Source organism: Urocampus carinirostris, chromosome 5 (assembly GCF_059441175.1).
Source record: "Urocampus carinirostris isolate Australia breed hairy pipefish chromosome 5, RoL_Ucar_1.0, whole genome shotgun sequence".
In the NCBI taxonomy this organism is placed as follows: Eukaryota; Metazoa; Chordata; class Actinopteri; order Syngnathiformes; family Syngnathidae; genus Urocampus; species Urocampus carinirostris.
The window spans coordinates 29,566,930-29,585,120 of record NC_142353.1 but is presented as its reverse complement, the minus strand read 5'-3'; the positions used below and the strand labels follow the sequence as shown (position 1 = coordinate 29,585,120).

At 39.0% G+C, this 18,191-nt stretch overlaps 1 protein-coding gene across 1 annotated transcript in view; it reads left to right on the top strand.

Moving 5' to 3' along the window:
* The window catches only part of adgrv1 (adhesion G protein-coupled receptor V1), a 133,586-nt gene that overhangs the window by 61,845 nt on the left and 53,550 nt on the right, over positions 1 to 18,191 (top strand). Inside the window, exons 80-81 of the mRNA XM_088336404.1 lie at positions 2,262 to 2,422; positions 5,506 to 5,606. Coding sequence (XP_088192530.1) covers positions 2,262 to 2,422; positions 5,506 to 5,606 — 262 coding nt within the window. The remainder of the gene's footprint in view (positions 1 to 2,261; positions 2,423 to 5,505; positions 5,607 to 18,191) is intronic.

Below are 18,191 nucleotides of genomic sequence, written 5' to 3'. Positions count from 1 at the left end.
GGGGAATTCAATAACAAAGGGTATGTGATATGACAATATTAAATCAGATCGACTCAAACAAGATAGTTAGATGAGCGTTTGTTTCAGCAGTCTCCAGCACAATTTTTTTGAGAGCCACATTCGTAAATATAAAGGTTTGTTAGAAAGCTTTGTTTTTGCAGCTAGCATCATTTGATTAATACTCCATAATTAGGCAGCTTATGCAAGTGTCTGAAATGCTAATTATCAATAATAATAATAATTGTTGCTGGGCCATTGGCTGCTAGTGTGAGTTTCTTATCACTAATCTTGCAAATTTGCATAACAATTTGCAGTGTTTGAATTAAATTCTTTCCAGAAGGCCAAAGATTTTTTTTCTTTGAAAATATCCGATGTAGGGTTTTTTTTTGTAATTCTATTTAATAATGCTAGCTTTATGGACGTGGCTTTAAGCTGCCAACATGAGTTTTTTTGTGCATATTCGAATAAATAATTGCACTGCTTACGTTGAACACCTGTCCGGAAGGTCGCTATCAAACTATTTCAGATTTGTCTTTTAAAAATGTTAATTTATTTCTTTTAATACAAAAATGAAAGGCAAATAGTTTGAAATGTGCTTATTAGTTGCATTTTTTAGAATCGTGATAAAATCAAGATCACAATTTAGTTTTGAAAAAAATAATGATATCTTTTCAATGTTGTCTATCACTACTTAGAACTATAAAAATATCCCCAAAATTGCCCAACACAATTATTTTGATGCTTACATCTTTTGTAGAACTTTTTTACTGCCCATTTTCTTGTAGATTTTCTTGTGATCTAAACTAATGCACTTTGAACACTTATTTCATTAAAAAAATCATGCTTTGAACTCCAAAGAACAATAATTCTAACCACCTAGTCAACAAATGAGGTCATCCTCAGAAACACTAACAGGAGCACAGTGGTTAGCACATTCGTCTAACACGCGAGAGGACCCTGGTTCAAAACCGGGTGGAAACAATTGTTGGCCTGGAGAGGGATGGACCCCACCATGCCATCGGAAATGGTGCCCCCTACCATCCCAGTGGTTAAGGCAGGGGTCGGGAACCTTTTTGACTCAAAGAGCCATAAAAGCAAAAAATATTAATTTTATTTTGGGAAAGAGCCACACCATATATTATGAGACAAATTTACTAAATTGCTAAACCCGCGCCCCAGACAAAAGCTTAGTCTTCAGCACATTTATTTTTGATGATTTGATAAAAATTATGAAAAGAGAATAATGCCAGAGCCCCTGTCCCAAATTCAACAAACAGACCACTTTAAACTTGTCTCTTTCTTGCAATTACTCAAGATCGGTTAAACTCCTTTTGACCCTTTTTTTCATACATATTGGTTTCAAAACCAGATGCAAGCATTTATTTTGTAAAAACGTCACAACATTCTGAGAATAGGGAGCCTTATGTGCTTACCTTTGGCGAGAGATGGGAGGGAATGCTTGTACTTTTTGCATAGCTCCACCCATCCCTCCCACTCACCCAATCAAATGACTAAGTTCTCTTCCGGTGTTTTGGCATATTTACAGTTCTGTGGATTCATCATAAAGTATCTGAACACTGAACACAGATTATATAGTGAACTTTTAAATAAAGGATTCTTTAGCGTTGTACAGCCAAAACGAGTTTTTTTTCCCCCTTTTTTTGTGTGACACCTTGACTGTAAATTGTAATGAAAAACGTGCCCTATATATACTGCGAAGTGTTTCCTTTGCATTTAGCTTTGGTTTGGCTTTACGTGTACCTGAATAGCATAGACATTCCCGGTTTTGAACAAGATGGAGAAATTTTGCATGCAATCAAATTGGTCTCTGAGCCATAGGTACTCATAGAAAGAGCCATATATGGCTCGCGGGCCATAGGTTCCCGACCCCTGGGTTAAGGGATCCAACCCAACCAAATTAGGTTGCAGTATATGATTGCAATCAGTAGGGGTGATCATTATTCAGTCTTCACTTACTTTGTAAACTATAAATTAATGCGGTATTGATGTTATATGCATGTATTCTGCTAGTACAAGAAATGATCAATCAAAAACTATTACATTTCTCCAAAATTAAACAAATACAGTGCTCAGTCTATTGAAAGAGGGAAAGAGAGATACAACTGGGGAACAAACAAAAAAAACATCACAGATTCAACTCACCCTATATTTCTTATCTTAAATCAACTCTATTGCAATTCTCAAATACTTGTGACCTAGTTTTCTCCTGTTGATTTCTGTCCGTCTTCTCAATGGCCTAGCTGGTCGTCGGATGGTCAGTACTGCAGGGTTGTGAAAGAGAGCGGAAGCTACGTGGAATGCGCCTGCTCCCACCTGTCCGTCTATGCGGCCTATGCAGAGTTCGTGCCGCTTGCAACATATGATCAGGCATTCTATGCCTCCGGCTTCATCTGCATCTCAGGTATCCCACTTTACCACAACAGTGACCAATGAGAAGTCATAAAACTTTCGAATTTGGAATGTCAATGGTAGTTATATTAAAAATGTTATTTTCTATATTTAAAGCCCCAAGTCTTGTAGGTTTAGAATTGATTTTTAACGGTCTCCATTCATATAGCGGATTTCAAGTCACTGAACCTTCCAAAGCGCTTTACATTTGCTATACCCTTCAAAAAGATGATTTCTTCTAGCATTTCCCATGATGCCAAATTAGTATCTTCCTCGGCTCAAACAGGCATATTCCACCTTTCTCACTCTTACATGTTCGGCTACAGCGCCAAGGTGGTAGTTAGAAAAATATCTCTAAAATATCTGGGGAAAAAATTACAAATTGGCTGCATCAATGCATGGTTCAAAACCTAGGTAGAAAAAATCGTATAGTACGGAAAATAAGGTAACCTATTTTAAATAACTTTTAATGCAAAAACTCAAGAACTTGTGTAAAAATAGCTATTTATAGCCTCACTGTAGCTTACTTGTCACTTTCTTAAAATCCTTAACCATTGTCTTAATTAAGACTTTTAACTAATTGTCCTAATTAACTGTCTTATTTCAGTCATTTAAAATACTTCTTACATTTCCTACTTGATTTCACTATAATTGTTGATTTTTTTAAATGATGAATTATTTCAATGAATTGACTTTATTGCCTAGCCCCTGGTCTTCTGTCGTATTCGCTAACTAGCTAAGCTGCAGTGACTTGCAAAACTATTCGGCCCCTTTGAACTTTATGACCTTTTGCCATAATTTAGACTTCAAACATCAAGATATAAAACTGTCATTTCTTGTGAAGCATCAACAATAAGCGGAACATGAAGTGGAACACACTTTATTGGATATTTTAAACTTTTTTGACAAATAAAATTCTAAAAAGTGAGTGTGCAAAACTATTCAGCCCCTTTACTTTCAATGCAGCAAACTGTCCAGAAATTTAGTAAAGATCTCTGAATGAATTAATGTTGATCTAAATGACTAATGATAAATGGAATCCACCTGTGTGTAATCAAGTCTCTGTATAAATGCACCTGCACTGTAATAGTCTCAGAGGTCTGTTTAATGCATTGAGAGCATCATGAAGAACGAGGAACACACCAGGCAGGTCCGAGAGTTGTGGAGAAATTTAAAGCAGGGTTTGGATACAAAAAGATTCCCCAAACTTGAAACACCCCAAGGGGCACTGTGCAAGCAATAATATTGAAATGGAAGGAGTATCAGACCACTGCAAATCTACCAAGATCGGGCCGTCCCCCTAATCTTTCAGCTGATACAAGAGGAAAACTGATCAGAGATGCAGCCAAGAGGCCCATGATCACTCTGGATGAACTGCAGAGGTCTACAGCTGAGGTGGGAGAATCTGTCCATAGGACAACAATTAGTCGTATACTGCACAAATCTGGCCTTTATGGAAGAGTGGCAAGAAGGAAGCCATTTCTTAAAGATATCCATAAAGAGTGTCGTTTAAAGTTTGCCACAAGCCACCTGGGAGACACACCAAACATGTGGAAAAGGGTGCTCTAGTCAGATGAGACCAAAATCGAACTTTTTGGCAACAATGAAAGACATTATCTTTGGCGTAAAAGCAGCACAGCTCATCACCATCAACACACCATTCCCACAGTCAAACATGGTGGTGTCAGCATCATAGTTTGGGCGTGCTTTTCTCCAGCATGGACAGGGAAGATGGTTAAAATTGATTGGAAGATGGATGGAGCCAAATACAGGACCATTCTGGACGAAAACCTGATGGAGTCCGCAAAAGACCTGAGACTGAGACGGAGATTTGTCTTCCAACAAGACAAAGATCCAAAACATAAAGCAAAAGCTACAATGGAATGATAGATAGATAGATAGATAGATAGATAGATAGATAGATAGATAGATAGATAGATAGATAGATAGATAGATAGATAGATAGATAGATAGATAGATAGATAGATAGATAGATAGATAGATAGATAGATAGATAGATAGATAGATAGATAGATAGATAGATACTTTATTCATCCCCTAAGGGAAATTCACATTTCCAGCAGCATCCCTGAGCTGAGAACAGTACAATAATAAAGCCAAAAGAATACAATATACAAATACCCAGTGTGACGTGCAAATGCCCACTGTAGCGTGTTATATAGAGTAACTAAATAGTGCTACACAGAATACATATTGCAGTAAGATTCGGTAATATCCAATGTAGGTGGTGTGGTTTAATGTGGGCCTTAACTCTGCCGGGTGGAGTTAGAGAGCCTCATGGCATGAGGAAGAAAAGATCTTTTCAGTCTGTCCGTGGTACAAGACAGTGACAGCAGTCTGTCGCTGAAACTGCTCTTCTGTCTGGAGATAATGCTGTGTAGTGGATGCGATGGATTGTCCATGATTGACCTCAGCTTTTTCAGTGCTCGTCTCTCAGCTACTGTTTTTAGGCTGTCCAGCTCTTTGCCCACAACAGAGCTCGCTTTCCTAGCCAGTTTATTGAGACTGGTTCACCCCAAAAAAATATCCAGGTGTTAGAATGGCCAAGTCAAAGTCCAGACCTCAATCCAATTGAGAATCTGTGGAAAGAACTGAAAACTGCTGTTCACAAATGGTTTCCATCCAACCTCACTGAGCTCGAGCTGTTTTGCAAGGAGGAATGGACAAAAATATCAGTTTCTTGATGTGCAAAACTGATAGAGACATACAACAAGTGACGTGCAGCTGTAATCGCAGCAAAAGGTGGTGCTACAAAGTATTAACTTAATGGGGCTGAATAATTTTGCACACCCACTTTTTCATTTTTTATTTGTTAAAAAAACTTTAAAATATCCAATATAGTGGGTTCCACTTCATGATTGTGTTCACAAGAAATTACAGTTCTATATCTTGATGTTTGAAGTCTGAAATGTGGCAAAAGGTCACAAAGTTCAAGGGGGCCAAATAGTTTCGTAAGCCACCGTAACCTATGAGGTTCATCTCCAGCATCCAAGACAGCGCTAGGACGGCATCATAAGTAAACAGTGGAGTTTTCATTTCCTACAAACTACATGTATTGTTTTTTTTTTATTCCAGCCTTTGCATTGGCCATCTTTGCACACATCGTGTGCTCCCGTTTCCTGATGTTTGCTGCCAAATTGCTAGTTCACATGATGGTGAGCTGTCTCGGAACACAGGTATGCAAATTCCCTGCCCGGTACATCAAAGCCCGCATTTTAAGCAGCGTTTAAAATCTCCTTGTTGATTAATAATACGTGCACACAGCAGATCTATAAATATATTCATCGATAGAGGAAAAGAAATACAATCACATGTCACCTGGTTTGCAGGCTGCAGTGCCGTGACAACGGAACCATGCCCCCATTGCACCCTTGCCCATTAAAAACGCAACCACTGTCACTTGTTCGGTGAGCAAGATATGCAGTGTCCGTTTTGTCTCCACGCTGTGCATATGCGCGTGACAAGTGCGAGACTGGTAAATTTCCACAGGTAGCCCTTCTCTTTGGTTGACAAACAAGCCTTGAGTCGTTGGGGGCTACGCACTTTGGGCTCAACCCGTTTATGGCCCGGAAAGAGTCCCTGGAACTAAATGGTTTGGGATGGAAAATTCCGTCCTGTTCTGTTTTGATGCATGTTGAGGCTTCCTCATTGGTAGTGAAGACTTTCATTGTTCAGATTTTGGTTGTCTAGCTGCGACAGTTCGAATGAAGAGTCTAGATCAGGGGTCACCAACTTTATAAACTGAGAGCTATTTTTTTTTTGTCACTGATTAGCGAGAAGGGCTACCAGTTTGACATATATTTTTGAAATAACTTATCGTGTTATTACCATTTTATTAGCAGGTTATAATTACTAGAAGTAGGTTAAAAATAGGTTCAGTCAACCTCTAAAACATCTGCCTTATATGTGTGCACAGTCATGTACATATACAATAATCCCTCGTTTTTTGGGGGGTCGCAATCCAAAAAGTACCCACGATACTCAAAATCCATGAAGTAGGAACTTTTACTTATTTATTAAATTAATACTAAAATACTATATATTGAAACCAAAGAACCATCCATATTTACAGGCTCAAACATAAAAGTACTATACCTTATATAAAAAAAGATTTCACCAGAACATTTGTACTGTCAAAAAACATATTGCTTTGATATGTTGCAGTATTGATTCCAAAGAGGGTTTAAAATGATCTCAGGACACACATCTGCTGTTTTACTTTAGATATTATTTTGTCACCATCATGTGGACGCTGTTGGTAAACAAATACGGCATAAAAATGCTTTTACTTCCTTTCAGCATGTCGAGAAGTCCTACTTTGTTGGCAATAGAAAGCATCTTTCTCTTCATGTTATTGAGGTTGATGCAGACGCAGGCAGAAACGGAATGGGATGGCTGTTTAACCAATCAGAATGCAGAACACAATTCACGATGAAAATCTGCAAAGAAGCGAAACCGCAAAAAGTGAATCGCGATACAGTGTATGATTACTGTAATATTATCCTTCATTAATCAAGGTTAATGGGGACCGGAACCACCCGCGATATCTGAAGAATCCCTTCTCCATTTCTTACAAGAACTCTGCTGACCCCCAGCTCTGATCTGTTGTTGTTAGGCATGAATCACAGAAGAAAAGAGCCGCCAGGCATGATTCAAATTTGCTCTCTCTGCCCCTTCTCCCAGCAATAGTTCACAGATGATAATGGATCCACAGCCAAAACAATGCAGTTCATTTTAGGCAGGTCTCATTGGCACGTTTCTGCTGCCTGAACCCCCCAAAAAGTGCTCTGCTGGTCCCTGCTCTCAGCAATGGTCCACCATGGATAATAGATTGCAGCTAAACCATAGGCAGGACAGAATGCCAACAACAACAAAAGTGCCTTCTGCCAGTCCACACTTGCAGCAATATGGGCTTGGGGATAATGGATCACAGCTGCTCGGTGCAGTTTATTTTAGGTAGAAATAGAGTAAAGAGCCACCAACCCAACAAAAATGCATTTTGCCACCTTCCGCTCGCGATTAGGGATAATGGCTTGTGGCATTGTTTTCAATCTGCGATGCACTGAGGCCGCAAAGTAGAAAGCGAGAAATAGCGCGGGATTACAGTATACATTATAGGCCAATTTAAAAATTGTATTTGAAGACATTGATCATATCAATGAGTTAAAAATCAAATTTCTGCCCAGCAGCACAGCGTTGGTGATTCATCTTCTAGATCAGGGTTCTCCAACCTTTTGAAGCTGAGAGCTACTTTTTAGTGCCAAGGTTTTATATACATTTCTAATTAAAACTTAGAATGTTATCACTATGTCATCACCAGGTTGATTATTGGAAGTAGGGGAAAAAAGACTCAGTCAACCACTAAAAAAATGTTTGCTACTCAAAAATCACAATGACCCAGGACAAGGCAGCTATTTTCAGAACAGGTCCGCAGGCACCTCAGCTGTCTTTGTGGGCAACACGTAAGAAGACCCCTGTTCTAGATCCATAGACCTGACTAGACACTATTTCTTATGTCAAAAAATCAACAATCTTGCATCTCTAAGCCAATAACTGTAAGTACCACGATGGGGGAGGGGGTGCTTTGTGGTGTCCCAGCATTGATTTCCTCCGTCGGGACTCAATCCATTTGCTACTAATGGAATGGGATGTCTGTCTTCTGACTGAGGGGGAGAAAATTAAAGTTGCTACTTGGATTTATGTCACCTCACCGTCGTCGAGAAGAACCGAAAAAATTCTTCTGTTGCTGGAAATATTGAAAAGTTTAATTTATGATTATGCCACTGTTTTTTTACTTTCACCCCACATGGTTTCAAGCTTTTAAATTGTTCACCAGATTCATTATTAAAAACATTTTTTTCGATTCTTTTCCCATTGTTGTCATGTAAATCTTCACATTATTTGGATTCAGTGCATATATTCTCCTAAAAGTTAAACAGAGCAAAGTCCACCAATAAATATATTTATGTTTCCAACAAAAATAAGTATTTCTCCTTTGACGTCACATTATTAGTGCGATGAAGTGAATGTGTCTGCGTCTTGGTCCAGTAATTTGTCTCTGTGCTCAGCAAGACAACTGAAAATTGTATGAGTAGAATGGAAATTTCCCCAACACATGTCTGAGGTGTGTGTAAGATAGCAGTAGAAAGCTTTTACTTTGAGCTATGAAATACCTCGAAGACAAATGCAGATTTGCAAGGAGGGGGTCAGTACTAATTTATACATTAATACATTTTAACTTTGTGGTATTTGCATCTTTATGTGGCGGTGTGAAATTATTCACCACTAGAATGGAGCTGATAAAGCATGTGCATTTTGAATAAGCCTGCACTACGGAAGCCCTAAAGATTCCACTTGGCAAATTGTGCAGTACTTGCGTGAAGGATAAATTTTAGCCATCAACAGGCAGTGTTGGGCATGTTACTAGAAAAAAGTGACAGTTACTAGTTATTCAATGGAAAAAGCAACTCTGTAACTGTCCAGATTACTGACACCCAAAACATCACGTTAAAGCCGACCCCCTTAAAAATAGCCATATAATTGAGGAAATAGAAGAAAACGTGTACACCAACCTGTGGAAGTGGTAAACTTTTACATTTTTCGGCCTGTGAAATCTTGAGAGCTTGCAAACTAACACATCTGAGACACTCCATATCCATTTTGTCTTTTGTTTTCAAATCCCTTAAAGATTTCCTTCTCCATTTATGGGTAATGTCCAATATGTTTTTTTTTTTAAATTTCAAAAATAATTTTGAAAATAAAAGACCAAAATTCAGCACTCATTTACCGTAAGTTTTGTACTTACATTTTCTCCATTGATTAAGTTGTTCCTGAATAAGCCACGCTCACCTCCCCACATGCTGCCTACAATTCGCTACCATTCGCTGAGATATTTTTTTACCTTATTTCATTCTATTTCTGTATTGTACATAGTTTCGTATTCCTATTTATGCGTGCACTTGTGGTGGAGCTCAAGTTTCGTTATACTTGTATAGCGACAATGAAGGCATTAGATTCAGTTCAATTACCAAAAACACTCTGATTTAAGTAATCTATTTGATAGTCGATTCTAAATATAGCTTGGATTTGAGTATATACGGTAGGAAGAATATCAGTAGGGAAAAATTACGCGACCTCATGCTTGTAATGGTTCCATCGTGTATTCAGTTGCATTTTGTAGATATAAACATGCCCACCCTTCTTGAACGTTGCATTCAGCGTTGTGTTCCTGGCAGACTGGGGGGTTTATATTACAACGTGAGCGAAGGACGACCCGTCCCGGACCAAAGAGCATTGTAATTCATTATCTTCTTTCAAAAAGTAATGAAATAATGCACAATGTTGTAACAACAGTTGAGTTACCAAATTTTCTCAATAATGCGTAATGTAACGCGTTATTGAGAAAAGTTATTGTGTTTCTGGGACGTTGTACTGTAATGCATTACTCCCATCACTGGCGGGAAGACGTGAAAGCTTGTGTTAATCTCTGCCAGCGACAACAAAAGTAGGAATGATCTGGGTACACCCAGAGCTGCTGAAAAGAATGAATAGCTAGTATTATTCAGAGATCCCTTTCTTACTGTCTAATTCATTGTGATAACACAGCCCCTTCCATCTTTTACAGTCACTCTGACTCACTAAATGGCTTCACATGGCAACTGTTGTCCTTGATCTGAGTGAGTGTTTAGGTAACACTTGTTCTGGTCAAAGGATTTCCTGTTGGGTCCGGGCCTAGTTCCAGGACTCGGAGCTGAGGTTCTCACCCTGTAAACACAAATGTGCCAGCCTGATGTCCGCTTACCTTCCCGTATTTCAACTGAGCAGACAAGCGCTTGTGGTTACTGCTGGATTTCCCAAAAGCGGCGGTGTATAAGAGGGTCAGGTCAGAGTTTACATGTATTCTCTCAGCAGGAGCGAAGAATGATACAAACGTAAAAACAGAAAAACAACAGTATTCGACTTTAATCTACTCTGAGATGGGGATAAGATAGGTAAAAATGTATGGCGGGAGATAGAGACCTATGGGAATTAGCTCATGTGTTCCAAACCCTGGTATCAGAAATAATAATATTTAAATTGCATGTACATATTGAACTTTGGTAACAGAATCGTACGCATATAGTAGGTGCTAAGATGTAGCAGATGTGTGTGTGATTAAATAACATTATAAATAAATATTCACGTAAATGAAATATGACATTTTATTTACCTTTGGTGTGTTTGTTTTAATTGCCTCCTTATTCTTAATAAATGTACCGGTCTTGGATTGGTTACAGCTTTTAGAGTAACTATGCGTGTGGATTCTTCGTTTTCGTTTTTTCCATGGTTATCATGCTTTTGTTTGTCTCTTTAGCATCACTGCAACTCTGCAACGTGACGTTTCTCACTCAAGCCTTTTATTTTACGGGAAATGGGGAGTCATGCACGATAGGCAGCAGTCTGGCATGAAATGATAGGAAGCCAGAGGCCGACGAGATCGATACCAATTGCCTGAGTAGATATCTGACAGATGGGGTCGATACCGGACTGGACGGGACAGACAGGATTTGATAATGAAACCAGATAATGATATCGAAAATAAACAGGAAAAACTAGACAGGAACAAAACTGGAGAGAATAATAAACAGGACAAAAATAGACGGGAACAAAACTGGAAACCGATATTAAACAGGACAAAAATAAACGGGAACAATACCGGACAGGGAATACCAACAGGAAACAGGACAGAGTCAAAACCCACGTTTTGCGGGGCAGAGGTTGACGGACTGACAAAACGCAGAGTGAGAGCAATGAGCTTAAATAGACGGAAAGCCAATATGTCAATGAGCCGCGGCTGGCGCCACACGGGCGGGGCAAGTTGGGCGCCATGACAACTGTGACGTAACTAATAAATACAGTACAAAAAATACAGAATCGTAACTAACAAATCTTTACAATTCGCACAAGATTCTGAAAGGCATTGTGGGGGCAGTTCAGCCAATAGCATATTGGCAATTTCACACAAACCATTAGCAGACCATCATTTAATATTAGGTTCACTAATAGCAAGACAAGAATAATAGAAACCTAACATGGATGCCACCAAGTTTAAATTTGGTATGTTTTTAGGTGCACCAAACAATTTGTTGATGATGTTGTATGGTGGCAAAAATGCCATAGCAAAGGTCCAAAAAAACATCTTATTCTACATCCTATCCTGAAAACATCGTAAAATAGGGATGCCGTAACCCAGAGGTCCACTGTAAAACTTTTTTCCTGAATAAGTTTACTGTTTCTCGTCATGACCAATCCGTCACCCAATAAAAAAAATAAACAATGAGATTTGTGTTTGACGTCAGAGCTGACCTATTTTCGTCCTTTCTCCCTTGAGTGTTTGGTAAAACAGCAATGAGTTTTCTTGGTGTGAGGCAGAAAAAGAGACGAGCGCGAGTTGTGCTATTGGCTGTGAGGGATGGAAACAAGCAACCAAGTGTTTTTTTTTTGGGGGGGAGGGGGGGGGGGTTGCGGCAGTCCGGACTTTTTATCGGCTGAGAAGTAGAATTCTCGCCTTTCATGTCGAGGGTGTCTCATCATAAGATCTTCAACTGACCCGATACAGATCGGAATCATGTCGCCTCTCATAATGCTCGCGTCTTTATCCCTTTTTGTTTGTTTCGTGGGTAATGTCCTTCTTGTGCCAGGCTCCCTTTTATCTTCCCCTTTTGACTTAGCTATGACTTTTATCAGGGAGTGGAAAACGGCCTTTCTGGTTCTCTCACACTCCTTTGTCCCTCTGGAAGCGACAGGGCACATCCTGTATGACTCATCCGTTTGACCAACGGTGTTCTTGGCTAATCTAATTATAGACAGTCCAGCTCCCCAGTTTATATTTTATTGTCCTTACCGGAGGTCTCGTCAAGGCAAACTGCAAAACTCCTTGTAAACAAACAAATGTTGTGTAAATGTGACCGTAAATGGAAATTCCAAATGACGTAACTAAGAAAGTGAGACAACCAAACGTTGTGCAATTGGCAGTTGAACTCAATGTATCTGGAAGAAAATGAATGTAAAATGAAATGAAATGAAATGAAATGATCTGCATTTATATAGCGCTTTTCAAGTCAATGACTTCCCAAAGCGCTTTACAATGTGCTCCACATTTCCCAATAGCGGCCTTGCAGCCATGTAAGGCGCTAACCTGCTTATTGGGGGTATTAGGGGTTCAGTGTCTTACCCAAGGACACTTCGACATGTAACACGGACGAGCCGGGATTCGAACTGGGCTCCCTTGATCCCAAGACGAGCACTCTACCTCCTGAGCTATTGGGCAGATTTCAGGTATTCACATCTGTCTCGAAATCGTGTTTTTTTTTTTTACGTCGTGCGGACACTTTGTGTTTCAGTTAAACCTGAGCTGTCTTGTACTGGAGTTTCTCAGTAATGTGCTTTATCTCTTGAGACAATGAGAAACATAGTTTTGAATAAAGTGAGAATGCATGGATCCAGTCTACTTTAACGCCATGCCTTGACAGGATTTGCAAACTGCTAGAGGTGGGATATACGACAAAATTAAGATTGGGAAGGGTTTAAACAAGATCATGATCGCAAGAAAACGGAAAAATCCTTGGATGTTGTTCTGTTTTTGGAGCATATTTTTATTAAAACAGCCACTCGCTGCATTAGCGAATAGTATCGCTACATGTATTCCATGTTGCGCTGACAGTTTTTCTTTAAGTTTTCCCTTTAATTGGAAACCCATGATGTCTCTTACTGGAGTTTACCAGTAATGAGTTATAGTTTTGAAATCATGAGAAATAGAAGTAATATTAAATAAAAACAGTATGCTCAGATCCAGCCCAACTTACCTCTCTGCCTTAACAGGAATTGCTAACTGCTAACTAGGGGTGGGCGATATGACAATATTATACTCGGAAAGATTTAACAAAATTGTAATCACAAAAAAATGAAAGATTTCTGTTCTGTTTTTAGAACTTGTTTTTGTTAAAGTAGTCGTTAGGTGCATTAGCGAAGAGTAACATTTTGGTAACTAGCTTTGCTTTAGCCACTAGCATCCCTTCGTAGTCAATGATTACTAATTAAGCAGCTAATGCAAGCTTCGTGGACACTGCCACTAGCCCTTATTGTATATGAATTAGTTCCTTATATCAGTGTTCCTCATCAGCCATAGAAAGCGTTAAACATTAAATTCACAGTTTGAATTTCCTTACTTTTATGTTGCCAAAACAGACTATAATGTGACCTAAGCTGTAAATATATATATATTTCCCCATCAAACATTTTTCAAATTAATTATTTCTGGTGGGTGTGTGTCTTGGGGTGGTCAGGGTGAATAATTTTGGTAACTCATTTTTAGTGTGTGTTTTTTTGTTCTTTTTTATTTATTTTTTTTTTGCACTATTTTACTAGATTGTTATTTTGCTATATTCCTAGTGAATTTAAAAAATATATATATTTTGGAAATAAGCAAAATAGCCAATAGAACACAATTTATCAATCACGTGTTTTTGCAGGAAAATGCAGAAAACAATACCATAAATAATGCAAATTACGATCTTTAAAAACAAACCCAGTTTCCTAAAATGTTCGTTTACAAATTTTAGTAAAACGTGAAAAAAAATGTCACACGCAATAAAATATATTCTTGTAGATTCATGCTAAAATTGAGATTGTAATTTTAAAAATTGTGATATGATATATCTGGCTAACACAGGCCATCAGGTTTAATCGCGGTCAAGCAAGTTACCAGTTACTTTGAGCGCATTTAAAATGAACAACTGATGGACATGCTCCCTTTTGTGCCTCTGGATTGTGTCCCATTTTTAAAACTCAAGTGCAATGCAAGGCTCGTATCGTCAAGTCATCGCACTGCAAGTGCTGCTGCCCTTTCTGGACCCTACGTTTTGCATAATATGGTCTGTTGACCAAACAGCTGGTGACCTCAAAATCACTTCCATGAACTTTCCTCTATTTCCAGAAAAAGCACAATATAAACAGTAACAGGAGGCCGCGGCAACCTCTCACCTTCGGCCTGGTTCTACTGTTAGCTCCTGTACTTTGTCTGCTAACTGCGTGTTGGGTTGCTGGAGTTGCATGACTAATTGCAGAATTATTTTTGGACTACTGTAATATTATTTCATTCAGTGCATTATAGCTGCAGAACCTTGAGTTGAATTTACAGTACATTTCCTCAAAGTAGGAAGCATATATGTATGTACTACGTACTTTTGCATTTACATTTTAATACGATTACTGAGTGGTGAGCGCGTCTGCGGCACAGTTCTGAGGTCGGGACCAAATCCAGCTACCAGCATTTTGGTGCAGAGTTTGCATGTTCTCCCTGTGCTTGCGTGGTTTTCCTGTGGGCACTCTGGTTTCCTCCCACATTGCAACGACATACATGTCAGGTTAATGGACCAGTCCAAATTGTCCCTTGGTATGACTGAGCGTGTGAATTGTTTGTCTCGGGAATTAACTAAGTGAAAATACAGCCTCGTGCATTGGTTGATTTCTCTGTAACATTTCCATTTTCTGCCCCCACGTCAAAAATGCGAGTTGTATCCATCTAGATGTAGTATAAGTCCGTTCTCTTGGCAAGCCATGTACGAGCACAACTTAAGGTCGCTTGATCAGCATGCTCTCTTACGGGATGCATAAAGGGTTATTCGTTTGTCAAGCAACATTTAAAGCATTTAAAATTCAAATTGCTTCCTGCAGCAGCCGGGAAGCAGATGCCGTTCTCCGATTGGTATGTTTGTACTGGCACTCGTAAAGATATGCCATAATCCGCAGAACATATTTATGGACAAAAATCTGCAATGCACTGAGTACACGAATGTCGAACCGCGAAATGACGAAGGGAGTACCTTGTCATGTAAAGAGAAGGGGGTATCAAATGCAAACTCCTAGCGTTTGGTGAAGGTCTAAATAAGCACACGGACTAATTCTGATAATGGTTTCCGTTGCTTTTATTTGCATACGTGCAACCTATGGTGCATTAAACCTTTTACCCCGTTCAGGTTGGTCAAAGAACAAACAAACTGCTGACATTAGAGATGATAAACAAAGCGGCGGGCCGACAAAAATTCTTTACTAACGTTCTATTTTTGGAGTTTGACCGCTCGTTTTGGCTGATCCGTGCATGCTAAGTGAACTTTGCCAGTTCAGACAGCAGTACCCTGAAACTGTTAAGCTTGTCTGCGGTTTCACAGGGTTTAAATGGGAGAGACTATAATTGCCAGAAATGAGTCTCCCAACCTCCTCAGGGAAACAGGATGTGTTTATCTGAGGAAGGATATAGCCTGTGGTTTAGACAACTGTAGTCACATTTCAAGGTCTTTTGTTTATTCACCATAGACTGTAAATATATTTTGTGCCAACCAAATGTTTGCGAATAAGCCGACATCACAGTTGTCAATGTTATTATCCATAAACATAAAAAGGACACAACTGATGCACTTATAAATCGCACAGATGGCACTGAGCATTAATAACCCCGTTTGCCTATTTACAACCTAACTCATAACAATCAGATCAGTGTACAGTACTTTTCAAGCTTTAATATTGTCTACAACAGCCGGTAGGTGGCAGTCTAGCTCCAAAAATTGGATAAAGTTCAACCCAGGACTAAGAGAAGGTTCTTTATTACTAACAAGAAACCATTATACTGCTCTCTTTATATCTGTTCCATCCTGAAAATATTTTATGTGTCCTAATGGGAATCATAGCTAGTCACTAGAATGTTTGTGCACCGTGTGGCTTTCAGAATTTGGATTTGTCTTGATAATGATCATCCTTTTAAACTGTTCCTCTCCAGATAGACAAAGGCCTTGAGTCTCACATCTCAGTGAAAATGAATCCAACTCGTCCAATCTAAAGTACAAGGAATATGACTCAAGAAAGAATGTAAAGCAGATGCAGTAGCCATTGGAAATGACAGTGACTTCGTTTACATGCAGTGAATGGTCGACTGGGACCAGAATTCAGATTTTTGGAGCGATCAAAAAGAATCATATACATGTTTCCTATTATCCCCACATATGAGCATTTGATGGGGGCAGGGCGATCATGAGCGAGGTCAGTATGCATATATATGTGTTTTCAGCATTAAACTTCTGGTATTAAAAAAAAGGAAGATTTCATTCATGTCACCTACCAAAATGAATTAATCACAGAGCTTTTTTGCTCCAAAAGTGGGCTCCCTTGCTGTGTCCTGTCCATTACAAGTTGTGCTCGTACATGGCTTGCAAGACACAGAGACGTACACTATATATGGATGGATACAACATTGACATATTTGCCATTGAGGGCAGAAAATGAAATGGGAATATCCCATCCATTTAATATTATTGATTCTGGTGAGCAATTTGCGAGCACAACTTTTGAACACGCTAGACACAGCGACGTAGCACACCTTGAGACTAGCATAAATGAAAGGGACAGTACATAAGGGATCGTAAATGAAACAGTGTTTTGTGTCACGTAAAAATTTAAGTCCATTATGACTTTGCTCGTACTTAACCCTGTAAGCCATAATCACATTATGAAAAAACGTAAAGACAGAAGTCCCTTGTTTTGGTCGTTGTCCTATTATTATATATTATTATTATCTATCCTTAAACTAGACAACAGCATTTAGTTGTATGTTTTTGTCTGTCATGGACGGATACAACCGTGGCATTGTTTCCGTGTTGACAAAAAACAAGACTGTAATGTCCTGGAGAAATCAACCAAAGTAAATTAGAGTTTTAAAGAAGAAACTGGAGTTTGCAAGGATCATTGTTCTTTGTACTAGAATCCCCATAGAGAAAGAAAACTGAATGTGTGAATGAGAAATTCTACTAATCGAATGTGTATATATGTCGGAATTCCAAAAAAGAAAAGGCCTAACTCGAACTTTTTAGATTGTACCTCTCGCGGTCTGACTAATAATTTAACCGGGTTTCTGTGTTTACTTGTCCTTTTATAACTAGGATACTTGGAATTATCCGATTGCAATTGGACAGTTCCCTGCATGTAAATGTAGACACGGTTTTCAGAATATGTGCCTACTGGTTAAGGTCCACAATCATGCGTTGGATTGTTTGGCTGTTTGTGATGTTTTCCCTCTGCGGTAAATGTAGGTTACTCGACGGGCTATATGATTACACTATAAACTTGTTTACATGTCCAAATCCTATAGCTGTGCGGACAGTCTGCGCTATATAAGCAAAAGTTAGCCATTATTGGAATGTCCTTCCCGGATTACACCCATGTCTCATATTTTTTTCACTGTTTCACACCGTGGATTGTGTCGTTTTGCGTCTTCCAGTTCAGTCGTTGCAGTTGTTTGAATGGGAAACACACCAAAGCGGGGCGGGTGTTTATTTGCCAACGGCTGGCTCAGCAAATCAACCCCGGCCTGAGGTTCTACCCCAAACACGCATGAACTTTACTTTTATTGTGTGGCCTCATTTAACTGAAATCGCAACCCATAAAAAAACAAAAAAAACTCTTATCTTGTTGTGACTATGCAGCGAGGGTTGAAATATTCAATGCAGCAAAGTTTTATTTGAGATTTGTTTTCGTTGTAATGTTCCTTGCAACTCCTCTTGATTCTATCCATTTTATTTAATTCAGACCAGCCTACCTTTCTATCTTGTTGTCCCTTTACTGTCCACTCTAAAAACAATTAGGTCAAAAATAACACAATTTGAGTCATGCATGAACATAACTTGGGTTAATTTGACACAACCACTTGGGTTATTCTGGGGTTTAAAAAAAAA